Raw genomic sequence first — 27382 nt, forward strand, 5'->3', positions numbered from 1 at the left:
TTTCAAAACTACTTTTTTTTTAGTTTTTAATTTTAACTAAGATTTTGAAAATATTTTTAAAAAGCAGAAATCAAATGGTTATCAAACGAGAACTTAAAAATGTGTGAATCGACACGTAATCACTCTCGAGCCCTCTTGTTCTTCCTTGGTATTTCTTTCTCACAATAATATATATATATATATATATATATATATAGTTGTACAATATTTGGAAATGGCTGGTATGTAACACTTACCATTAAATATTTTGATTTTGGAGACACATGACTCAATTATATTCATTATGGTCAATAGTAGTTGTCAAAAAACTGACCTATATTTAATTTGTATGTGAATTGAGTATTGGTAGAAATTTGAAATTCAACTTTAAAATAAATGATTACATGTCTTAAACTAAGTTTATGTTGGCAAATTCGTTTGCGACTTTTCACAAACATAGAGTTTGATCCAACTCTCGAATTTCAAACTTAATTTTTCAAATCATATATCCACAAAATAATAGTCAACTTAAACATAGTTCAACCGGTTAAGACACATGTTTGAATTCTCATCTCAGACATGATTGATCTAAAAATATTTCACAAAGTAATATTTTGTTATACAACAATTTCGTTGTCGGTAATCTTTTTACAAAATCTTTTTTAGTCCTAATCCGTCCTTTAAAATCTAAAAGATAATAGATTTTAAATACATAATCTTGTATTTGAAACCTAGTTGCAATTTCAAACACGTGATTATGAAACTTAGTTCCAATTTGCAGAGCTCGATTGATAGACATCTAATCTCGACTAAAATGTCAGTGAGTTCAAATCCTTACCCCTACATATTGTACTAAAAAAATTTAGATACAATTTAAATTTTTTATCGAAAGCACAAAAGATCAAGCATTGAATAGCCATTATAATTTAAATTTGCAAAAAGATTAACACAAATAAATGTGTTTAAATAAACTTAATTTTTAGTAGTAATAAAACATTAAAATAAATAAATAAATAAGAAACAATAACTAAACCCAAGTAATAATTTTCAACTAAAATAATTGGTATGTACATCTTTGAGGTTGGACGTCGGAATCCCTTGTTGTATTAAAAATAGTAATAATTATCATATTTACTCTTTATTTTTCTATTATATAATTTCTTTAATATGATCAAATATATAAATCATGATAAAAACAAACAAAATATCATTAATCATTTACTGATTTAGTAATAATAACCCCTTACATTCTAATTAATTGAAAATTGACTCACATACTAATTAAAATTACCACAATGACCTTGACAAATTTTATCCCTTTGTCATATTTTCTTTTTTCAATTTTTAGAAAATTAAAAGATAACAAAAACTATTATCCCAACACCTGCTAAATTAAAGGAAAAAATGGGCCCGTGATAGTGGACCGGGCCGGACCTAACATTTCTCTCGTTTTTTATTTGATAATTAATTATTTTATCGAAAAATAATTGATAACTAATTCTCAAAAAAAAATGCAACTCTCAATTATATTCTTAATATTTTTAAATTCTCCATTCCACCCTTACATGTATTAAAAAATATCACTAAGTTTTTATAAAATATTTGTCAAAAAAGTCATGCATTAAATTATTATTTTATTAAAATAAATACGCATATAAACATAATATTAGGTAAAATACTCCATGAATAATATATATATACATCAACAAAATTCATTTTTCGATGACACGTTTATGGCTAAATATGTAAATAAAAAACTAATTGACACGTCATTTTTTGTGTGTAAATTCTTACCGATGATTTTATGGTGTAACTTAATTGAAAATTATCAACTATTGATAATTTTAAAAGGAAAATCTTGACTCATTATATTAATAATAATTATTTGTACTGATCTGATAAATTATCAAATGAAAGTTGCACAGAAAAGGACCAAAAAGGGGGTTTTCCTTTTATATAAATCTTGACTCTGACAGATCAAATTAAAAAAAAAATTACACAAAAATCAACAACAACAACAAAAACAATTTTTAATTACATTAATACATGCAAAAATTAATAATAATCAATGTATTATAATCAAAATCATATTTTTATTTGATATTCGAACACCCATTGGCCATTATATCCTCAGAGCCAAATGATCAAATAAGAACTTGAAAGAACAAACCAAATTAGTAGCATTAATTTTCCACTAAATTTTCCCGCCTGCCAAACACAAACTAAATCCTCTTCTGCATTTTCTCGGGAAAACAAACCCAGAAAAGTCCAAATTTTACATTATTAAAAAATAAAGTTATTAAAGAATTGTAGCAGAGAAGCAAATAAGGATTCAAACCCAGAAACAGAACTTCAAAAAACCCTATTCTCAAAATATGAACAAACGAACAAAAAAACCCTAAATTTTTATATATGTGCAAGCTAGAAGATTCCCAAAGACCAACAAAAATCATCAAAAATGGGATTGGGAAAAAGAAGGAAAAAAAAAGAGCTCAATCAAACGAACTAAAATGTCAAAAATTTCCCTTCTTAATTTTTCAATCAAACAGAGAAATTTTCCACTAATTTTAATCTCTATCCCACATAACAAACAAATACCTAAATCTAAACTAAAAACTAAAAGAAGAAGAAGATGATGAAGAGGGAATCAATGGCTCATCAAACTCAACCCAAAAAGGAAAAAAGAAAAAAAAAAAAAGGAAAATCCCCAACTTACCCTTTATCCATTGGATTCACCAAATTACCAAACTGCTTCTGCCTCCTCATCTCCATCACTTTGCGGTGAGAATTGGAGTGTAGCTCCGGCGAGAACGTCGGGCTACTCGCCGGCCGGTACTCCGGCACCAGCCGCCCCGATTTGTACCTCACCCCACACGCATTACACAGCGTCTTCGGCCCAAGTGGCCCCGCCCGCCATTGAGGGGTTTTCTCCGCTCCACAATGTAGGCATTTTCTCCCCATTCCGCCGCCCGCCGCCGCGCCGGCGGTGGCGGAGGTTGGGGTAGTATCTGTTGTTTGGAGTTCCGGCTACTGGGTTGGTGGTGCTTGAGCCAGAGGTGGTGGTGGGCGCCGGAAATGTGCTTGCGGCGGCGCTTGCTGCGGGCTTTTACGGGGACTTTCAGGCCGCCGCAGCAGCTCATCAGAACCCCGCTATGGCTGCTGATTGAGGCGTTTTCGAGGACCGAAACCGGACTGTTCTGCTTCGAAACGCTCGACGGCGGCGGCGGAGGCGGCGGCGCGTGGTGGTCGGAGAGAATGCCGACAAATGTCTCGACGGCCGGAAATGCATCTTCGTTCGAAAGCCACTCGAGTTCTTCCTCTGCATAATCCTCCTGCGGCCAAAAGAAGAACCAAACGAGTTACTTTTCAGCAACTCGGCCTGAATTCACCGAGTCGACTCGCCCCCCAATAATTATGATAATAAACAGTACCAATAATTAATAACAACAACAATAATAAATTAGATTATTGTTATTTAATGTTTTTTTTAATTTGGAAATTAGGGTGAGAAAAAGCGTGACTGCAGGGGGGTGGCGAAAAGACGAAATAGCCAAGTCGTATTCGTTGGTGGAATGTTTCGAGACGGGGGCAAAAATGTCATTTCGGTAGGACGCTGTCTGAAATTACCGAAGAGGAACTGAGGGAGTGGCCGTATCAATAAGAGAGGGATTTGATATTTCCCCCCCAACCGGATATTATTGCAAGCATACAATTCTAACCTAACGGGCGACAGCTCATCACCACAAAAAAAAAAAAAGACGTGTTACCGAAATACCTAAAATACCCTCCAACAGTCACGTAAATTCATGCAGTTCCACCAAGGACACATCTGTCTTTTCCACTTGGACAAGTGGACGACTCCCCATCCAACGGATCCCACCCACCCTCACCCACCCACCAGACTTTCCTTTTCCCTTCCACTTTTATGGCGAGTTGACCAGCTGAGTCAACTCATTAACTCACCCCGAGCCAGCCACAACGGAGAGAAAAAACAGAACAAACCCACTTGTCCAGAGAAAGCGCAAAATGACGTTTTCGAAACTTACAGGCAAAACACGGCAAGAGGAACCGTCCGGGTGGAAAGCGGCCGACGAGTCAGCCACCACCACCGCAGCCGCCGCCGCCGCAGCTTTGGGCTTAACGTTAAAGGGTACGACGTCTTCTTCTTCGTCCTCCTCGCCGATATCCGAGGAGAAATCCAGTAAGTCGTCCATGAAAGCCAAAGAGGACTCCATTTTTTTAGAGAGAGAAAAGAAAACCCTTCTAGAGAGAGAAAGAGTTGTGGTTTGGGCCTGAGCCTATAATTATCATCACGATGCCTTCGTGAGGGTTTTTGGGTGGAGTGGGGGAACCAACGAGGGGATGTAGATTTTCCTCTTTTTTCCTTTTTTAATAAATAAATATTATAAAAAATATCCACTTTATTTATGTTTAATTTTAATATAACGTATACTTAAAGGGGAATGATCGTGTGCGGTCGGATCCACTGTAAGCGTGGGAAAAAAACCGCCATTTCGTTGACTTTGACTAGGAAGTGAAAGGATCAACTGTCGGATACGGAAGAGTGGGGCCCAGTCTGAGCTGGAAATACTGAGAACAAGTACACCGTATTTTGTGTGGATCTGAGGAATATATATTTCGTTTCTTTGAGGGGTAGGATTGTAATTTACGGGCGTGGGTAGGGGTAAATTAGGAAGAGGGGATGGTGTCTGGACCTGGACGACGTTCACGATGCCGTCGTTTTCCTCCATCCAATAAGATTCGTCCACGTAGCAGAGCCAATGGGGGCGCGACGCGTGTGAGTTTCTTTTTTTTGGTTTTTGAAAAAATATTTTGGAGGTGGGGCCCGCAGACACCGCATGTGGCGGCGATGGTAGCGATTTGACTCCACGCGCTGTGGGACTGATTTTCACTACGCGCGTGCGGCCACGCGAGGGAGGAGAGGGGCAAAAAGGTAAATAGAGTAATAGTAGTGTGTGCATGTGAATGGGGAGAGAAGTCCACCCCCTCAAAACCCCACCCACGTCTTCAACTACAAAAGTAAATTTGAACCGACCATAATTTATATATAAAAATAATTTAAATTATAAATTTAGTTCATAAACTTTTAGTGGTATTTATTGGAACCCTTTACTTAATAACGATTGTAATAAGTTTTTGTACAATGAATTTTGTGTTTGATAGGTTATTATCGATAACTCTTGTAAGTTTAATATTTTTGTGACACACGGACCATATTATCTAAAGATTATGTGACATAATGATTTTTGTTGAGTTTAGGTGTTCAATAGCGTAAACTAAAAATGGTTAACAATCTAAACAACAACAACTAAAATGATTGTGTTTCTCAAGTTCATGGATAAAAAAAAGTTAGTTTGAAATTTTAACGACTAAAAATGTGTCAAGGTTGATTTTATTTTTTAAATCGAATAGAAGACTGTATTATAGTTCCATAAATGAGACACTATTACCTCGTGTCCTATCTATATATGTTTACTGGCTAGAAATCTAAATACCTAACATCCTTTACCTCATCTTTTATTTTGGACAACCCTTACAGAAGCATTCGAAGGATGCTTGTAGATATTTGGATCTATAGATATCATAGTAAAGGTAAGAATTCAAATAATCGACACTCTAAAAAAACTTCCAATTCAAACATAACTCAACTAATTAAGATATACATAATCGACCAAAAAGTTGAAAGTCAAAATTCCCACCCAAATTTGACGTTGGACTTAAAATAAAATAAAAAATATCAAACAATCTCGCAAAACAATAGACCACAAGGCACAAGCTATCATTTCTTAGATGTGTAAGGATCATTTATACTTTTATTTTAATTTAATTTTTAATTTTTAATTTTAATTTTTTAAAACTATGATCGTTTATATACATCAATATAAAGTAAGAGCACATTATATAATTGTACTAAAAGAAGAAAAAAGAAAAAAGAGCACGTTATATAATCATCATATTTATTTTTATGGCACTTATAAAAGAAATACAGCTAAAATATCAAAATTTAAATATTTATCCCCTAGCATAGATAAAAATAATAATTAATAATAATTGGATTATATAAAGTAAAATGATAATTCTATATTATTATATTCTTGGTTCATTTGATAATAATAAATTATTTGTGATTTTATTTATATGGAAGGAAATGTATCCCATATCCTCTACTTTGATGTTGATCCTATCCCTACCCTACACGTGTACTTTTTCTTATCTCTTACCATAACCATTTTTTATTTTTAGATTAAAATTAACTATGTGTAGATATGTTTATGTCAAATTTTTACTAAATAATTTTTAAGTTCCACAACTGAAACAAACCATTTAAAAATTCATGAATCAAAATAAAATAAGGGCGAAAATTTAACCACAACTATATTATATCAATATACTGTTGTTATTTTCACAAATTTCAAAAAAAAAAAATTTGCCATAAATACATTGTATTGTTTTTATTATGATATTTTAATCAATTTCTAAGAAATATATATTCAGCCAAAGAAGCACCGATGATTTTTTCAACATACAATGAGTAGTTTGGTGTTTGAATCTTTCAGGACTCTTCACTTTGATGCCCTAACCGTCTAATTATCATCGAAAACATTAAAAAGAAAAAAAAATTATCATTATAGAAAAGAAGCAACTAAAGGATTCAAGTTGCCAAAGTTCATAGTGATGAAAGTGACATAGTCTTCATATTGTCATATTTTCAGCTAAATATTCTTTAAAAGGAAAGAAAGAAACTTTCCATTCATGTGTTTTCAAATTCGTATCATTGCTTTCACCTCTTTTACATTTATTTATTATTATTTTTTAGGAATTTCTTTTCATTCTATTTTATTTTAGAACGTCATGGATTAAATATGAATTAAATAATAAAGTATGGGGTTAAGGGAAATTAGTATATAGATGTTCATTTTAAGATAAAACGGAAGATTTTTTTTTTAAAATAATTTATGCTGTCTTGAAAATGTTTTCCTTAAGATTTTTTAAACAACCCAAAATTTCAATGTAATCTGAGTTTGCTTTAAATTTTGATTTAAGGAACTAAGTTTATGGGTTGGGCTATTGATTTGTTATGGGCCCAATCTTTATTCAAGGCCCATGATCTGATGGGATTTGCCCTCAACTTTTGGGATTGGCCCATCATATTCAAATTTTTGTGAGTCTCTCAACAAAAAAAAAAAAATCGCATAGCTCAATTGATTTATGGGAGTTGGTGTCCTTGTTTAACAAACATCCATTTTGTTTCTCCAACTATTTTGTACATTTTATTTTGACTTTTTTTTTTCAAGAGGAGAAATGAGACAGTTAATACCAGAATCTAGAAGTTAGAACTAAAATATTCTCAAAATAGCCACAGACAAGTACAATGGATTTTGATTAATTGCTAAATGTCCCTAAATGTCTACTATTACTACAAAATTACTTAACGTAAACAACTGGCTTAAGGAAGGGTGGCGAGAGAGCTAATGATCACTGGTTGGTTAGGAATAGGCAAATAGTTGCCTCACGGGAGATTTTGATATACGAGACAACTATTGACGGTGATACGTGTTGTGTTTTCCATCATCATCTTCGTCCTACTTTTCATTTACTATGTCAAAGTGGCATTGAAATGGACAATAACACAAATACATAGTATATATCTGGAAGTAGAAGAGAGAGAAAATCTGGCAAAAACCGAGTAGTCGCAAGCTGAACTAGAATATGGCTCCAACTATGGTTAATCTTGAACGGGATGAAATTATTTTCTTTTTTCTAACTTAACGTTAGGGATGGGAAATGTACTTGTTGCCCGGTTCTATTCTATCTCCATCTCCATCTCTCGTTCTCAATATATATTTTTTTATTAACTTTTCATTTATATATTGATATTAAATATTTGTATGAAATTTTTTATTAAAAATAAAAATTAACTTAATTTATCCTGAAATAATACCTTATTTACTATTTAATTAATCTTTAATTATAAAATAATAGTTATAATTGCTAAATATTTATTTCAGTCTCTGATGTTTGTCTGAGATATTTTTCAATTTAACCTCAAAGGTTAAAATTGATGGATTACAAATTTATATGGCATAATGAAATTAATTTTAGAAGGGAAAAAAGACCCTCCTGAGAAGAAAATAAGAAATTGGAGGAATTAGAAACTCTCCTTCCCTATGACTTTTTTTCTCCTCTTAATCTCTAAAGATTCACTGAGTATCAAATCTCATAAGTTTATCATCAGTTAATTTCACATCAAATACTAAAACATAAATAACTACAAACCATGAGGATTAAATTAATAAAACATATATTTAACCTAATAACAATAATAAAATAGAAAATTTTCCGTCACTGAGAAGTCTCGACGACGAGGATGTGAATGACATTTTCACCCAACCCTACTCCATTGATATCCCTAATTTTCATCGTCATAGTAAAGATCTACAAAGTAGAAGCAAAATGTAGGGTTAAACTTCAACTAATATTATTGTACTATAGAAAAAAGAATTTAGAAATTTGATATTATTAACCTTAATAACCATATGAATCCATGTACTTGTTTCCCACTTCAATTCAAACCCTAAAAAAAAATCAAAAAATCAAAAAATCAAATCCTAGTGTGAACGCTCGAAAAACTCCACAGATACCTTGACCTTGGACTTCTCCCAATTTCCACAAACTTCAAGGTCTATATTGCAAATTACTAAACTATTTCGGTACTTTTTGAATAATAATATTTTCTTCTTCAAATTCCCAATTTAAAACATAAATAAAAGAAATGAGGTTAGAAGTTTCAAAACTTTGATGAATTCTTTGCATCACAAAATATTTCCATGATCTTATCTCTTCGTCCACAGAATTTGAAATATTTTTCCAGCTTAAATATTATTTTGGGTTCTGATTATGTACTTAATTTTTGTCTATTTTAGTTTTTTATATTTTTAGAAGGTTTATTTTGGTATTTATACGTTCAACTATCATTTATTTTAGTTTCTAACTATTAAAATATCTCTTCGTTTTTATTTTTATCTCATTTATTTCGATCAAAAATTTAGCATGATACTTCACTCGTAAATTTTTTGAAATGTAATTCTAAAATTGTATTTAAAAGTTTATGTTGTATGTAAAAATTCATGTTTAAAATTTGCGAATATGGATCAAAATGATCAGAAGTATACTAACAAAAATAGACTTTTCAAAGTTACATAGACTAAAATGGGAAAAAATTAACATATAATAATATAATAACTAAAATGAACTTTTGAATACAATAATTAATTTTTTTTAACAATCATTCAAATTTTACCAAAGCAAAAAAAAAAAACACAATCATTCAGCTGATTTTTTTTTTTAAGGAGCTTTTTTACTTTTAGACTCCTAAGCATTGAAGTTTTTGTAGAGTTGAAAGGACTTTTTTTTTAATTTTTTTTTGGGAAAATGACTATTATGAGTTAATATTAAGAGTCTAAAATAGCTGTTTCCAACTCCATATAGATTTTTAATAGAAAATTGAAAATCAAAGTTAATGAGTTGAATTTCAAAAGCCGATATATTTGAGTAATAATTTTTTTTTTTTTGAAAGGTGAGTAACAAATAATTTAACATTTGTATTTATTTATAGAGAGGGAATAAGACCTCTGATTTTTAATTTAGACTTTGGTATTTTGTTATGTGTGGGTGAGACATATCATTTTGGTTTTGACTTTGACTCAATTTATTTCCAAAATTTTTAAAATATATGGGGAAATCTTGTTTATCTATTTTTTTTAATTTTCTATATTATTCAATCGATTGATATATATATATATATATATATATCATATTTTTTAGAGAAAATAAAAATTAAAGCTTACGTATATTGCAGAGTAAAGGAGAAAAATATTAAAAAACAACTAAAAGCAACACAAACAAAACTAGTATGGGCAAATGATAGAAAACAAAAGCAAGTAAAATAAGCTCAAAGCCTAAAGCAAGAATCAAAACTACGATAGTTTAAATACTATTTTTGTCCCTATATTTTTGTTTTAGTTCATTTGGTCAATATATTTTTAAAATATTTTACTCTTGGTTTTTTTATTTATTTTAATTTTTTACTCTCAAAATGTTTGTTTTTTTACTATACTTTAAAAAAATTACTATTTTAGTCCTTATTAAGTAATTGAAGTACACGCTAATCGAAATAAATGAGAGAAAAATGAAAATGAAAAGACGAAATTATCACTTCTTCAAAGTATAGGGACAAAAACGAATATTTCAAAAGTATAAGGACTAAAATTAACAAAAGGTTAAAGTATAATACCAAAATGAACATTTTAAGAATGTAGAGACAAAAAATGAACTAAACTCAGAAAATGAAACCAGAAAAAATCTATCAAACGTCATTATCGAGTCATATGATACAATATTACCTTTATACTAAACTCAAGTTCATTATAACTTTAAACCTATAATTTTAACAAATTGAACCATGAACTTCAATACCTCTATAAACTATACTCAAAGTTTGACAAATGTTTTAAATTAAAATGTATAATAAAAAAAGAAAACTAAATGACTTTCTAAATTCGAAGAAATTTACACGCTTAAGAAAATTGAAAAAAAAAACTTAAAAAACACTTTTTTTTATGCACATTTAAACAATAATATTTAGTTCTCAGTCTTAACACCCATCTTCCCAAGGAAAAATTATCTAAAATTTATTGAGTACTAATTATATGTATCGAAGCGAGCATAACTCAACAAAATTTACGTATATCTCAAATTAAGAAGTTGCTAGTTAAATTTTCCACTCCCAGCTAAAAAAAATCTGTCAACTCTTTCAGCAGTACCAATAATTCGGTCAACGTCTTTTACGTGGAGTCAACCCTATTTATAAATATTATCATAAATCAAAAAGAAATTTGAAATTTAAACAACAACAAAAAAAAAAAGGAAAAAAGAAAAACATCGTCGGTCTCTATAAATCCCATCACCCCCCGAGAAATCTCCCCCACTCTTTTTCTGTCCAACGACAAAATTTAATTTGCTCTGTTTTTCAACAATGGCGGCTCCAAACTGCTCGGCCACTCTGGCGGAGCTGCTGGGCCCGAACGTGACGAACTCCGCCGCCGCCGCCGCCTTCATCTGCGACGCCGCCGCCAACAACCTCTCCGACACCCGCTTTGCTGTCGACACCCTCTACCTCCTCTTCTCCGCCTACCTCGTCTTCTCTATGCAGCTCGGCTTCGCCATGCTCTGCGCCGGCTCCGTCCGCGCCAAGAACACCATGAACATCATGCTCACCAACGTCCTCGACGCCGCCGCCGGCGGCCTCTTCTACTACCTCTTCGGCTTCGCCTTCGCCTTCGGCACCCCCTCCAACGGCTTCATCGGCCACCACTTCTTCGGCCTCAAATCCGTCCCCTCCTCCGCCGCCGATTTCAGCTTCTTCCTCTACCAGTGGGCTTTCGCCATCGCCGCCGCCGGAATCACCAGCGGCTCCATCGCCGAGCGGACCCAATTCGTCGCCTATTTGATCTACTCCTCTGTTTTGACCGGCTTTGTTTACCCGGTTGTGTCCCACTGGTTCTGGTCCCCCGACGGTTGGGCCAGCCCGGCCCGGCCCGGTGGGGACTTTTTATTCGGGACCGGCGTCATTGATTTTGCCGGTTCTGGAGTCGTTCATATGGTTGGTGGTATTGCCGGACTTTGGGGCGCAGTCATTGAAGGCCCCAGAATTGGCCGCTTCGACCGGTCCGGCCGATCCGTTGCGCTCCGTGGACATAGCGCGACGCTCGTGGTTCTTGGGACGTTCATGCTTTGGTTTGGTTGGTACGGGTTCAACCCCGGTTCGTTCACGAAAATACTCGTCACTTACCCGAATGGTTCGGGTGGGTTTTACGGACAGTGGAGCGCGGTCGGGCGGACCGCCGTGACGACCACGCTCGCCGGCTGCACGGCGGCGCTCACGACGCTGTTCGGAAAGCGGATTCTCTCCGGTCATTGGAACGTCACCGACGTCTGCAACGGGTTGCTCGGCGGCTTCGCCGCCATAACGTCCGGCTGCTCGGTGGTGGAGCCGTGGGCGGCGGTGGTGTGTGGGTTTGTGGCGGCGGTGGTGTTGATTAGCTGTAACAAACTGGCGGAGAAGGTGAAATTCGACGACCCATTGGAGGCGGCGCAACTGCACGGCGGGTGCGGCGCGTGGGGGATAATTTTCACGGCGTTGTTTGCGACGGAGAAGTATGTGAACGAAGTGTATCCGGGAAAGCCGGGGCGGCCGCACGGGCTGTTCATGGGCGGCGGAGGGAGGCTGCTGGCGGCGCACGTGATTCAGATTTTGGTGATTATTGGGTGGGTGAGCGCCACCATGGGGCCGCTGTTCTTCATTCTTCATAAGCTGAAGCTTTTGCGAATCTCGCCGGAAGATGAGATGGCCGGCATGGATATGACGCGGCACGGCGGATTTGCTTACGTGTACCATGATGAAGATGATTCCAATAAGAATGGAGTTCAGATGAGGAAAATTGAGCCCAACTCAACAAGTCCATTTTGAAGATAGAAGATTAAATTTTTTAAAAGGAAGATTTATGAACAATACTTTTGATGTTTCCTCACTATTGAAAATTATTACAGGAGGCCGCCACAATATAGCTGTGCTCTATTAATTATTGGATGTAAGTTCGAAAATTTGTATGCCGTCTCTAATAATGTCTAATGGTACGTGTAAAGTTAAGAACCACATGTTGTGACTGCCTCTTGGGATAATTTCTCCTTCTTCTTTGTATTCCATATGGACAACTTACACAGTTGGCAGTATAGAAGTATTGTTAAAAAAAAATGTGTCTTTACTGGTTGCGTAGATTAAGTATCGTTTTTATATGGATTTTTTGTATCGTGTGTGAGAGAGTGTTAAATTTCTTCAAAAGTAATCCTAATGTTTTACATATGTATATTTTTTTGCTCTCTAGCATGAAAGGATGGTTAAAATTTTGTTCATATGCTATTTTTTGTTTTGAGATAGGAGACAATAAAAGTGGTCTAATGTTAAGTTAGAGAGATGAACAAGTGTATTTGACTAGACAAATTTGAAGATATGGAAGAGTTTATATCCAATCTAAATTAGAGGGGACAAGTGCTCTTCTTCTTTTTTTTTTTTTTCAGTACAACATGTTGGGGAGAGAATGATTCGAACTCACAACCTCTTGGTTGGAGATATACATCAATTACTGCTGAACTATGTTTACTTTGGCAGAGGACAAGCGCTCTTAATCTTCCTTAAATTCTGGAATAAGGATACTTAAATATTGCAATTGTGGATGTAAGATAATAATACCATGTGGTGTATTAGATGCATAAGTATTGTGAGATAGACTTGCATTGAGTAGAGACATATATTGAAAGATTTAATTTTTAGTAAAAAATGTAGCTCAAGCGTACGTGTAGCGGTGTCTTTTTAAAATACTAACTGGTGTATTTGATTTGTTATATGAAAATAGAAATTTGAAAACAAAAAATTGAATAAAAAATAAATTACAATTTCACGTCTCGATTATTTTCGTATATGTTCTTGATAGCAAATATGGAAATTGAATATTAATTTGGAGAAATTTCAAAGCCTCTAATAATATATTTGTAAACTAGTATAATTATCCACTAAAATATTTAGTTCAATATAAAATAATATTAATCAATTTATTAGCATATGCCTTATAAATTTGGTAGAATTATTATTCTTCAATATTATATTATTTATAATATATCATTTTTTACCTGTTTTAATTTTAACAAAAAAAAAAAAGAAATGAGTTTGTAACATAGAATAATATATTTATCAAAGTTGTTATTTCGTTAATTCCTTAATGTAATTCTTCATTTTAATTAAAGTTTCAAATAGTGAAAATATAAAAAGGGTTGTTTTCAAAATTTTCACTTAATTCAATAAATTTCATAATAAGAAATTAAATTGCATATTAAATATACCCTAATTATGTCATCTTATTACGACTATAACAAACAAACGAATAGTTTCAATATTCACAAATAATTTATTGTGTACTGTTTTTTTTTCAAAATATCTCAGAGATAAAGAGGTACATGGAATAGGTTTTCTAAGCTCTTTTAAAAATTTATCGTCCAAAAAAAAAAAAAGAAAAAGGTCGGTTTCAAACTATTTTTTTTCTATTATAATGTTCATAAATTAAATATTTTGCTTAAACTCAATCATTACGCTAACATGATATTCTAAATTAAATAAATTTGGACTGGATTAACGTGATGGTTTAGACAATAAAACATACTAAAATTTATTTTTAAAATTTAGGATATAGTTTTTATTTTTTTAAAAAAAAATTGACCCAAGTTCCAACTAGTAGACAGTTGAATTTTCGTCGAAGTTTCTTGTTGGAAGTTTGGTTTTGAAAATATCATAAAATTCAAAGCTAGAGATGGTGACGTGGGAACTTGAAGTTCTTAATATCTACAACCACTGTTCGAATCTTGTCTTGTCTGTTTATTTATCAAAATGTAATAAATTCCCACGATATTTTGTAAAATAAATAAATTTATTTAAATGTTATTTTATTTTCTTTCGTATTTTTGCTCAAGTGATCATTTTATTTCTTATTTTAAAAAATTTAACTTACTTTTTAAATATAAAATTATGGCTATATTTTAAAAGAATTATTAGGTATAAAAGTAGAAAGGCTAGAATTGTTGTTTTTTTAATACATAATTAAAATAGTATTTAAATTTAAAAAAATAATTAATTAATTAAAGTCACGTGAATTTTAGTTGAGTGTTCCAAAAGCAAAACTCGAGGTTTTTGACAGCTCTGCCCTTCTCGCCAACCTTCTTTGACTATTCCCACTTCAAGATGTGTTGATTCAAAATAATAATAGTTTTCTTAGAATATTTTTTTGATTAATTATTTTTTAAATGAATTTCTTACTTAATATATAAAAAGTCGTATCGTCGAGCGTAAGTTTTTGTCCCTAAAAAATGGTACACTTACTATATGCAGCCTTGTGATATCACCTATCATGAAATTATTTTCGAGTCTTGCGCGTGTCATACTATTGCTTAGTTTAAGCGACGCACCCCAATTATAAAGATCCATTAGTGTAAACCACACGACATCGATTTTAAAAGAACAAAAAGGGGAAAACTTAAAGTTGAAAAAATGCAAGCAAATATTTAAATAATAGTCTACTCTTCTAGAGGTTATTAGTTTATCTTAATTATCTCCTAATTGGGCTTAGGAAATATTTTGGCTCTTGACTGCCCTAAGCTTCGGTTTAGAGCGAATTTATGTTATAGTTTTAAATTTATAGGATTGTTTAATTTATAGTATATTAAAATAATTGTAAGAGTTTGTATATGTCAATTCTTTTTTGTTCCATTGCCTATTTACTTTGTCATTTGTATATTATTTCAAGTCAAATAACTTATTTTATAGAGTAATATCACATATATAATTAATCGTACCGACACGATAAATTCACAACACCAATTTTAGGATTATAATTGAAAATTTTTAAAATTTATGAACTAAACAAAGACAATTATTGTAAGTGTCAAAATAACATGAGACTTGTGATTCTAGTTAGATATGCGAGTTTCAAAATTTATTTGCAAATTTAATTTGTAATTTTGTATTCATAAATGTATGTACCATATATAACTCGTTACAATCAAATTTAAAAACTTATGAACCTGATTGAAATCTTTTATAACTTATGGATTAAATAAACACGATTATTGAAATTTAGGGAATAAATTAGAAGTTTTAAGAAATAATCATTACAAAAACCACCGACCAATTAAGCACAATCAGTTGCAAATTATTATTATTATTATTATTATTATTATATATAATAATGACATATTTTAAAACTCGATAAATTTGAATATAATTCAATTAATTAAAATACTGGGTTATGAAAAGATTGTTTTCAAATTTATATAAACATATAGAGGCACGTGGGAAGAGATTCACCAAATATTCCTTAAATATTCCATATAATACATAATTATGAGAATCACAAAGTGGAATTATCTTTTATGCTTTGCTTTAAGAATATGCTAAAAGTTTGGAGCTTTTGAAAAAGCAACGAAGCACTTTGATTTTGTGAAGAGTATTAAATTTTGAAATAATAATAATTTCAAAAACAGCGCATTCATAATTTGTCGTTTTATTTGATGAGTTGGTAGATTCGATGGACACATTGTGAAAGTTTATACACTTAAGAACATAATTTATGAAATAAAAGACTTTAATGATTGAATTGATCAAGAATTTCCATCCTTTCATCTACACTATTTCAAAGTTTCCAATCAAATCCCCACTCAAATGAAATCAATAACGACAAATTTCTCCATCTCAATTAACTAAATAAAAAAAATAATAATATAGTGCACATGATTCTAGTTCAAGATTCAATTTAATTTGAAAAAGAAAAAAAAAAGCTAATTTATTATTTTCTTGTTCAACTTTTTAAGCGTGCTTTATCTTTTGAATTACACATTTACACACTTATTTTTCACCACATTTCAATTAAATCTTGATTTAGATTACGTCACTTTTATAAAATTGTAAACTTTTTGACATATTAAAAAAAAAAATATATTTAAATTCTTAAAAAGAAGTTTGGTTAAATTACATATTTATGCTTTTTTTAGTAGATTTACGAATTCTTAACAACCTTCTACACTTTCGATTTTGTATCTGATAGATTAATTTTTAACTTGGTATCTGATAGAATTTTGACTTTATATGACATTTTTAAAAATTTCCAATCCTACAATTAGGACTGTAGTTTAAAATTGCGTCTTTAATAGGTACATGAAACTTAAAATATTTTTTAATAACTTAAAAATTTATTAGACACAAAGTTAAATGTTGATGACTCGTTTGGTAACGTTTGTGCTCGTTTCTTATTTTTTGTTTATTGTTTCACATTTCATGTGTTTTAATAAATAAATAAATAACATAATTGCGTTTGGTAATTACTCTTTCTTATTTTTTGTTTCTATAAAAAAACAAATAGAAACATTTTTTATAATCATTTCTTATTCTCTAAAATTATAAATTAAAAAAACGTAAAAGTTTATCTGAAAATTAATTGTTTAAAATTGAATATTCAAATCTTTTACGTTTTATTTACTTTTTAAAAATATTTTATAAATTAAGAATGGTAAGATAATATATATTTTTAATTTTTTATGTTTTCAACAAAATTTGGAAATGTAAACAACAAACAACAAATAAAATTAGTCTTTTAAATTTTAGTGACTAGATTTGTAATTTAATCAAAAAACTATTATATAGAAAACAGTTTTATAATTATTAATCGGCTCCGAAAATTGTTGAAAGGATTAAACACTTGATTGTAGGATTAGATTTTATTCTACTGTATCTATTGTTGGAGGTGATTTCCTAGCTCACACGTGACATAAATAATTGAATCACATGAGACGCACATGTCTTATACGGCTCAGCCTCTTCTCTGACAGACTCCACAACAACACACCGAGTTTCGTGGCAACCTTAAAGAGCCGAGGATTCATTTGCTCCGTTAAAAGGTACGCAAATACTAAATTCTCTCTCGAGTTTAGTTCAGCCAGCTACTGACTTTCGCATCGGAGTGTATTCTATTTTGCATGTCACCCGTCCAGTTCATCATTCGAGCAGCTCTCAGTCCGAGCCGAGGTTGGTAGAGTTGGTCTTTTTTTTTTTTTTTTTATCAAACATCTATCTTTGGTAAGGGTAAACATTTTGCCATTAGTATTCCTCACACTGACTCCTTCTCTTTCCCTTCACATGGTTTTTTTTTTTTAATAATTCTTGAATAACGTTGTAGAGTTCATGGGGATTTCTAGTATCAGGATACAGATACTACTTCTATTCATTGTTAGTCATATTAATCTCGTTTAAGAATAATGTAGGGTTCAACAAAATTAAAGAATTATTATTATCATTATTATTCGAGAAAATAACATAAGTGCATACCCTTTATTATTTATAAAGGAAAAATTATAGTGAGAGGGAGTAGATATTCCTATAGTATTCTAAAATTTTCGATAGTCCTATAACATTCTCAAGTGCTATTGATAATATGTTCATATTACCGTAGTACCAGAAATTTTTGCCATAAATCTAAGTCGCGTAAACCAACACGCCCTCTTTGACACTATTGACCTTGAGGTCGTCCCTACCATTTGAATGGAGCCGCCCCTAGTTTTGGCTTTTTTTAATTCACACTTTTGAAGCATTTAATTTTGGGGCCAAAAAGTCTCTCGTTCAAACTTTGAAATAGCAAAATGCCAAACAACTTTATAAATTCATTGCTTTAATTCTACTCAATGACTTGACAATTCTTCCTTTTCTCACTGAAAAAAAAAAAAATTGACCTATTTTTAAAGGCAAACAATAGTAAGCTTTTTTGGAAACCCACCAAAAAAAATGTTAGCACATAACTTTGGGTTAAATCATACTTTTACATTGTGTCATTATCTTTATACTTCTTTTTCAATAATTTAGTCTATTTTTATTTTTGAAAATATAATGGTAAAGATGTTAACAATTTGTTGTAATGGGACAATAGGAATGAATTTATGTTTAATTAAATACTATTTTCGTCTTTGTATTTTTAACTTTAGTTCATTTTAATTACTCTCAATTTTTACCCATAGTCAGTTATACTTTACTTTTAAAAAGTAGCTAATTTAGTTATTATTTGCATAATTTTAACACAAAAATTATACAATGGAAATCGTTTTATAAAATTTGACTACATTTGTATGAATTTGATGAGTGAAATGTTGTGTTAAAATTATAATCAAAAGAAATGAGATAAAAATACAAAGATTAAAGAGATATTGAAAATAGAGAGATTAAAATAAACAAAAATCAAAAGTACGACGATGAAAATAAACGTTTTAAAATTACAAAAACTAAAATAAAGCTGAAAGTATATAAGTCAAAAATAATATTTCAGCTATGAAGTTATATAATTAATCTAAGTTTGATTATGGGTAGTAGGAAATTCAGTTGCTTCATTCACTTAACAAGATTGTGTGTGTAAAAAAGTGGCATAAGTTATGTGGGCAACTCATTAATTAGAATTAATTATTTTTAGTTCATGATTTTTTCCACATATTTTCAATCTCTCAAACCCATTAAATTAGCTACTAAAATGAATTGGATTGTACTAAAAAAAGGGTGAATTAGATTGTCTAACTAGTGCTTATACTTTTTAATTTAGTTACTTAACGAATCACTATTATTAACTTAGTTGGTTTAACACTTAGTTACTTATATTATTTAATTATATGATGAACTAATGTCGACTGGGTTCACATTTGGTGGCATAATCGTTATACTAACAACGTTAATAGAAAGAATACGCTAAACACAAAAATAAAATTAAAAAAATTTTGTACTAACAAGTAAATTCATACGAATCTAAAAGTTGTTAGACCCGTTAAAAATGTGTGAAAATATTATTTTAGTACTTTCAATTTTGGTTCATTTTAATCCATGTATTTTCAAAATATTTGTTTTGGTCCCCATACTTTTTAAAAGTGACCATTTTTGTCCATTTATTTTATTTTTATTATAATTTTTCCAATCACAATTTTAACACGAAACTATACTCAATATATTTCTTGAAATGCAACCATGACTTTACATTGACGAGTTTCTATTTGTGTATAATTTGTGTCAGGATTTCAAAAATAGAAAACAAAATAATCCCTTTTTAAAAGTTCAGAGACTAAAACAAACATTTTAAAAGTGTAAGGATAAACAAACATAAACCAAAGTTGAAATGATAATGACCAAAATAAACATTTTAAAATTACATATAAACCAAAGTTGAAATGATAATGACCAAAATAAACATTTTAAAATTACATAAACTGAAATGAACGAAAGCTAAAAGCATAACAACGGAAGTAATATTTCAATCAATTTTTTTTTTAAGATACATTGTTTCAAGAGAAGTTTAACCACAAAACTTATAATTATAATTTTAGTTGTTCTATTAATTTATTTTCCCAATAAATGAGGCCCATGGATCTCTTGGACCCACGAATATCAGCCCAGCCCACCCAGCCCACCAAGCCCAGCCCAGCCCATCGTTGTCTTCTTCAGTTTCAGGAAGCAAAAATAACAATGGATAAAGCCGTACAGTCATCAGCAATGGTGGTGAACGGCCAGTAGGCTTTCTTCTTCCTCCAATGGAGGTCCTCTCCAGCTGTGCTACTGCTTCTTCTTCCTCCTCGAGTTTCGCTTTCTTCAACATTCACCATCTCCATAACCTCACTTCTCGCGCCACTGCCAAGGTACTCCTCCTCCTCCTTCAAACGATCGCCATTTTCGTCTTCCGTCGATAATAATGCAGAATCTCATTCTGCCGGCGCAAAATTTAGGTTACTTTTTTAGTAGCGTGTGTAACTGACGCAGGTATTGCCGTGGAATTCTTCTGTGTTTGGTCGATTGACGAGTCTTGGTATTACTGATGGTCGGCAGCGAGTTTGGGGCTGTAATTGTGGATCGAGTAATGGTTTGTTGCTCCAGCAGCTGAGGAGATATCGATCGTCCGGTTTGTCTTCTGTGTCTGATTTGATTTCGGTACGATATCGGTATGTCTTCAAGTGGAAAAATTACCGGAACACTTTCCGAGGAATCAGGAGTTCTATCGAAGAATTTAGACAGCATTTCTCTGTACAACTTGCTCGGGTGATGGTCTGTGTGATGCTTGTGGTGTCAGTTTCTTCTACTTTTGGGGATACTCCATCATGTGAGTTTAATTTCCACATAGAATCTACGTGCGAACAATAATTCTTATAACTGTTCATGGTTAAATGTGCTTCCATTATTCAGGGGCTCTCACTGAGGAGAACCTACTCTTTTTGGAGGCATGGAGAACAATAGACCGTGCATATATTGACAAGACTTTTAATGGACAAAGTTGGTTTCGCTACAGAGAAAATGCGTTGAGAAATGAACCCATGAATACGCGAGAAGAGACCTGTACGAAATTTCCTCTCTATTTCTTATCTTGTATGGTAGACCGAATACTTTCACAGTGATGAACTAATGGCGGGAATAAACAGTTCCAATATCACACTGTCGTAAATTTATCCCAACATTTGAGCATCTGATTTTATTGTTTTGTTTATTATACTCTTGAGTTACTCGTGCTGTAATGTGAATTTGACTTTGGGGTTGCTCGGCCACTCTGGAAGGGCCAATTTCTATCATTTTATTGATTTAATCATGCAATAATTTACAAGTTTGGGAAATATAAAAAGACTAATATAACTATGATGTCTGCAGTAATCTTTGAAATTTTTTTGAACACGAGGACAATATTTCAAATTAGAATTTTGTTTCACGAGTTTGAGTGGGAAAAATAAGTCTTGCTGCAAAAAACCGCGCAGTCTCGTATAGGTTAATGATTTTCCATTATATTCCTGGGCGAGAAACTTCTTATTAATTTAGCTCTTCAATTTAGACATGTTTACTCATTTTATTAAAATGCTGCCACTCTAGTTGATAATTTTGCTTTCAGATGCTGCAATAAAGAAGATGCTTGCGACTCTGGATGATCCCTTCACTCGATTTCTAGAACCGGAAAAGTTTAAAAGTTTGCAGGTAGGAGATGCTACCTTTTGATAGGTTCAGTTGGAAAAATGACTATATACAAAGTTAGATGTGACATTCATTGTTAACATGACCCTACGGGTGTATGAAATCAATGCTCTGAAATCTAGTAATATCTTCTTTGAAGGCAGTCTGGTACTCAAGGTGCCCTTACAGGTGTAGGGCTGTCCATTGGTTATCGCACTATTGTTGATGGACCTGCTGGACTTGTTGTCATTTCAGCTTCCCCAGGAGGGCCTGCAGAAAGAGCTGGTATTACTTCTGGTGATGTTATTCTGGCAATTGATGAGATAACTACAGAATCCATGGGTATATATGATGCAGCAGAGCGATTGCAGTAGGTTTCTTTCCTTGTCATGAAATGTTGAAACAGTGTCGTGTCACCATATGTATTTCAATAAATGAGTAAATTAAAATTAATAAGAAGGTACTTATATAATCTCAATATGTCATAAATTTACAGTCATCTAAAATGTTTGTGTTTGGGTTATTACGTCCAGATATGCAAAAATATGGACTTTGTTTTCATGGTATCTGGTGTTTCATTTTGGTAGATGAAGGATGAAACGTACGAAATGGTTTGTTTTGCTACTTGATCATAAGGCATCATGATGATTACTGCAAACTATTGCATCAAAGGGATACAATTAGATTATCTATGGATGTATTTGGAAACTATTGATTAAGGAAGACCCAACTTTCTAACTTGTGTTTAATAGTTGGTTAAAGTTGTTTCCAGAAGTTCTTTAGAAGCACAAATTTCTTATCTGGTGTCTATTTAATTGTATTTTACCTGACCATCTAACAAGAGCGATTACAGAGGACCAGAAGGAAGTTCTGTGCAATTGACCATTCAAAGTGGACCCAGTGTAAAGCATCTAGATTTAGTGTAAGACTATCTTCCACATTTTTTATGTCTAAGTTCTAACTGACAATGACTTGCCTTCCTCCTTTCAGCAATAGATTAGATTCTCTTGTAAAGCATGGTAGTTTCTCGTCAGTGTAGAATATTTCAGTTTGCTATATATTTTTTTTCATTGCAACTTGTCCCTTTATCTTATATTAATGAATTTGGAGCTGGACTAAGGAGCCAAAAGTCTTGCGTCCTTAGAGATTCTGCTGACATCATGTAGCTTACTTAGGAATGAAGCTGCAATAAGTCTTCTTTTCCCCAAATACCCTGAGGGATTCTAAACTAATTTAATGTTGCCTTCCAGGCGAGAGAAAGTTGCGATAAATCCAGTGAAGTCTAGAATCTGTGAGTTGCCTGGCTCAGGGGACGATTCGTCTAAGATTGGTTACATCAAGCTTACATCATTTAATCAAAAGTCATCTGGTAAGAAAGATTATTTGTTTTTTTTATAGCTAGAGCAATTCTAGTTTGACACTCAGAAACAAGATATTCTAATAATTCAAACAAGAATCTCCTTCATTCATTATACTTATCTGTACATCATTTGTAAACGGCATTATGTTCAGGAGATTATCTCGTATCATTCTAAGTCGTCCAGGGATTCCAAGAGGCAACATGCTTATTTTGTTCTGAGAATTGCATCCTTTGCAGGTGCTGTGAAGGAAGCTATTGATTCTTTAAGGAGTAACAGGGTTGATGCTTTTGTACTTGACCTTCGGGACAATAGGTGATTAGCTTTCACTTTTCATCAGTTAAGTTTGCTCTTTAGCACACGTCTTGAACTATGGATCTTGTTGCAGTGGTGGTCTTTTTCCTGAAGGAGTTGAGATTGCCAAGATTTGGTACGTGCTATTTGAGTATTATCTGATGTGTATTCATGTTGTTAGTTTCATTAATAGTTTAATATGACAATGGACTGCATATGTTGTTACAATTTTAAATAGGGAATTCTGAATAAAGAGAGAAAATATAAAAGAATTCCACAAAGGACTACCTGGATTAATGTTAACCTTTCACCCTTGGAAAAGAATCGAGCTGAATAGACACTTTTATTTTTCTCACAGGATCTCAGAAGTAATGTGACCTAGGATTATGACCCAGTGGAAGTCCTAAATAAGTCACCGCTAGATACCATATCTTAGGACCAGACAAGCATCTTCCAAGCTTACTAGGCTCACAATTGATACCGGCCACAGCCACTTGATATTTTTCCCTATTTATACTAAGACCACTCAAAGACTTGAAGGATCTTACCAAGGTTAACAAACGGATCCTCCCTCCTACTACAAAAGAAAATGGTATCAGTAGCAAACTGAGTTGAAATTTATCCTTTCCCATACCGAAACCTTCCACTAATCTTGTACCCAAACCTCTACCCAAAAGTCCGCTAAGAATGTCCATAACCACTATGAAAAGGAACAGGGAAAAGGGACTGCCGTGTCTATGCCCCCTAAAGCCAAAGACCTTCCGTTTAGATTTAGATTCAAGCCAAAAATTATTTGCATTGTGGGGCCAGCTTGTAAAATAGGCCGTCTTTTTAAGTATGTTTAGATGTATTTTAACGAATTGGGTGAACTGATATTTATAGGTGAAGTTTATCTTCTGCATGTGCAAGATCTATAATTTCGTCCTTCCTCTTTTCCATCGATCATTTCATTTGCTAACTGACTTATGTATTTCAGATATCAATATTTTATCAGATTTTTAACATAAAGCTTGACATAAAAGAATTACACTCTGCAGCCTGGTTCTGATATTATCAGTTCTTATTCAGGTTGGACAAAGGTGTTATTGTGTATATTTGCGACAGTCGTGGTGTTCGAGATATATATGATTCAGATGGAAGTAGAACTATAGCAGCTTCAGAACCTTTAGCTGTGTTGGTAAACTATCAGCTCTATTCTCTTTCTATGTAAAACCCTGTTCGAATGTCTCATCTGTTGTTATTCCATCTAAACTACTTTAGTAACTCAAATTTAAGTTTAATCTTTAGCGTTTCATTGAGATACTTTTTTTTCTCGTGGTTTGTATTTAAACCTTACTTCCTTAGATGGACTCCATGCATTTTCTTCATGTATAACAAATCCCCTAATATTTCCTATCCGCAAATTTGATTTTCCCCTTCATCATTCTTTGCTAGTTAGTTTGCAGCATTTTTAGTCTTAAATCTGAGTATTTGTGATCGAGTGTACGGAAATTTTGTTCGCCTTTTGTGAACTTTGTTGTGATTATTTCTTCAACACGCTTATATCAGGTGAATAAGGGAACTGCTAGTGCGAGTGAAATACTCGCCGGAGCACTAAAGGACAATAAACGTGCTATGTTGTTTGGAGAACCAACTTATGGTAAAGGGTAAGAATTTTTCTGCGAGTCTGTAACACAAAACATGACATAATGTTCAAATTCCTAACAAGAATTCACATCCCTCCTTGCAGTAAAATCCAGTCGGTCTTTAAACTATCCGATGGTTCTGGCTTGGCTGTTACCGTAGCTCGTTACGAGACACCAGCTCGCATCGACATTGACAAGGTCTCTCTATTTCTTACCCACACAGACGTTTCTCAGAAAGTCGAAGTTCTAATTCACCTGGATATTCATATTCTACAGGTTGGAGTGATTCCAGATCGTCCTCTACCAGCTTCATTCCCCAAGGACGAAGATGGTTTCTGCAGCTGCCTCAGGGACCCGGCTTCTGCTTGCAATGTCAACACGGTACAATTATTTTCAAGATGATGGAGATTTTTCTTTGAATTAGATTGGCATTATTTAACCCGGATGGTCAGTTATCTTGACTAATCAACATTCTTTACATTTTATAATCCTATTGGTTTATGTAATAGCAATTATTTACAAGTTAAATACAAGCAGCATGTTTGATTTATATTTTAATCAAATTCTCCATTCAATCTTTAGCTTCTTCCATAACTCAAAAGTTTCTTATGGATAAGAATTAAAGATTTAGTTAGACGGTGAGGTAGGATCAGGTAGTTGTCCCGTTGTCCCGTGAAATAAGTCAAGTTGTGCTCCGAACACTTCAAGAGTTAGATCAATTAAGAACAAACTTATCCTACCAAGCTTTTGATTCTTAATATGTAAGATTAGACTGTTATCCTGTAATATTAAGTTCATTTGCATGGAGCATGTAGCTATGCAGAAGAAATAATATTGCAGTGACTTACAGGTTAACTTATACTGAAGTATAGAAACTCACACTATTACATTAGGTTTATTGTGAATTTTTTATCCTGTTCTCAACAAGATGAGTAACTTCTTGAGGTTTAATGTAACCAAAACAATGAGTAAACTCTAACCCAAGTATAGAAGTCTAGAAGAGCCTTCAACTAAAGCATCCTAGTCCATGAACCCAAAAATGGAAAAACAGCAATCAACAATCTTAACAGCAAGGGAGTATCACTTTTCTTCTCTCTCCAACTCAACTTACCCTTCTCCATTGATGTGGTGCTGCTCTGATTCTTGGGTCTCACCCCAGATTTTGGCTCTCTCTCAGACCCAACTCCATCCAAATCCTCCCATCCCCCATAACTGCTCCCATTTCTGCCCTCCTTTCTAGCTTCCCATGACTGATATCCATACCCCATCTTTCCTTTTTCTTCTTCTTCTTGAACCTTAGTCTCAGTGCTGTAAAATGACCTCTTCCTGGTCCTGCTTCTGGCGCTGCGCTTTGGCCTTCTCTCTGCTGCTCCCCACAGCTTCTCCAACGCCAGAGATATGATTGATTGGGCAAGTGGAAGGGCCAGCGCCATTAGAAAAGCTTTAGGCCCTGAGTTCAGCAGCAGTGAGATGATTATGGGTGGAAGAGTCCAACCGTAGGATTTGAACACCTGCACGCGAAGAAAAACAACAACAACAAGAAGAAGGAAGTCTTTTGGTAATTTTAACAAACACTTCCTCTGCAAACTGAATTCTGTCCTGGATTCTTCCAGTTTACTCTGTGATTAACCGTTGCAGGGACGTTGAAGTAGAAAAGAGAATGAAGAAGAGCATCAAAGGGAGGACTGGGATTACCTTGAAAATCCAGACACTGTCGATTACTTCATCCAAGATCCCAGAAGATTCTTCCTCGAACTCCGGCGCCGGGTCGTCGGACCACCATCGCCGCCGCTTGTTCCGGGTGGTTCGGAAGCGAATGCCGGGGTCGAAGGGTTCTTCGTCTTCGGCATTAGAATCCCAGAGACGGTAGCGGGTTGCAGAGGAGAAACGGGAGCGAGAAGAGAGACGCCATGGATGGTGAAAAGGAAGGGCGGAGAAGGGATGAGGGAGCAGCTGCAGCTGCAGGTGCAGGGCCTTCATTTCGCCACGTTATCCTTTTGTCTCCCTCCTTCTCTGTTAAAGCGCCTTCATTTTCGCCTACACGGTGTCGTATAGTGTTCTACATCAGCCAAAAAAAAAATTTCAGGATTAAATCTAATAAATTATATTAAATTTTAGATTAAAATACTATTTTGATATTTATATTTTCAGTTTTAGATTTAGTTTATTTTGATCAAAGTAATCTCAACTTTGATTTGATTTATTTTAGTTGCTGTAATTTTAAAATCTTCATTTTTGGACTCTTTTATCCATTATAATATTATTTTTAATATAATTTTCTTTTTCTATTCCATTCAAACGGAATGTGTTCAATATTTTTTTTATAAAAAATATAACTATGATTTTATTAAATTGTGAACTTTGTGTTAAAATTTGAAAGCAAGAATAAAAGTGGTCACTTTCTAAGTATAGGGATCAAAACAAATATTTTGGAAGTACATGATCAAAATAAATATTTTGAACGTACAAGGATCAAAGTGAACGCACGAGATCCA

General features: G+C 33.1%; 4 protein-coding genes across 4 annotated transcripts; 2 read left to right on the forward strand and 2 right to left on the reverse strand.

Annotated features, from left to right (window-relative positions):
- Positions 1-2490: 2490 nt before the first annotated feature.
- On the reverse strand, positions 2491-4329 carry GATA1 (GATA transcription factor 1). Its single transcript, XM_088126198.1, is given in 3 exon segments — positions 2491-2990; positions 2993-3311; positions 4026-4329. Coding segments are annotated over 3 exon segments (807 nt in total). The 5' UTR covers positions 4215-4329; the 3' UTR covers positions 2491-2691.
- A 6637-nt stretch (positions 4330-10966) lies between these two features.
- On the forward strand, positions 10967-12715 carry LOC148210480 (ammonium transporter 1 member 1-like). The gene has a single exon (XM_088126650.1). The coding sequence runs from the start codon at positions 11036-11038 to the stop codon at positions 12527-12529; it is 1494 nt and encodes a 497-aa protein (XP_087982776.1). The 5' UTR covers positions 10967-11035; the 3' UTR covers positions 12530-12715.
- A 7439-nt stretch (positions 12716-20154) lies between these two features.
- On the forward strand, positions 20155-25437 carry LOC111009865 (Peptidase S41 family protein). Its single transcript, XM_022283094.2, has 13 exons — positions 20155-20319; positions 20441-20777; positions 20861-21010; positions 21552-21634; positions 21775-21980; positions 22464-22532; positions 22861-22979; positions 23208-23283; positions 23357-23398; positions 24331-24439; positions 24811-24908; positions 24992-25085; positions 25164-25437. Exons 1-13 carry the CDS (start codon positions 20215-20217, stop codon positions 25287-25289), a joined length of 1614 nt encoding a protein of 537 aa, XP_022138786.1. The 5' UTR covers positions 20155-20214; the 3' UTR covers positions 25290-25437.
- A 317-nt stretch (positions 25438-25754) lies between these two features.
- Positions 25755-26951, reverse strand: LOC111009866 (uncharacterized). The gene is made up of 2 exons (XM_022283095.2): positions 26583-26951; positions 25755-26398 (listed from the first exon to the last, which is right to left on the reverse strand). The coding sequence occupies exons 1-2, from the start codon at positions 26865-26867 to the stop codon at positions 25898-25900; spliced, it is 786 nt and encodes a 261-aa protein (XP_022138787.1). The 5' UTR covers positions 26868-26951; the 3' UTR covers positions 25755-25897.
- Positions 26952-27382: the final 431 nt, after the last annotated feature.

Source organism: Momordica charantia (genome assembly GCF_013281855.1).
Source record: "Momordica charantia cultivar OHB3-1 chromosome 7 unlocalized genomic scaffold, Mcharantia_2.0 BLBB01000007.1, whole genome shotgun sequence".
Classification (NCBI taxonomy): Eukaryota; Viridiplantae; Streptophyta; class Magnoliopsida; order Cucurbitales; family Cucurbitaceae; genus Momordica; species Momordica charantia.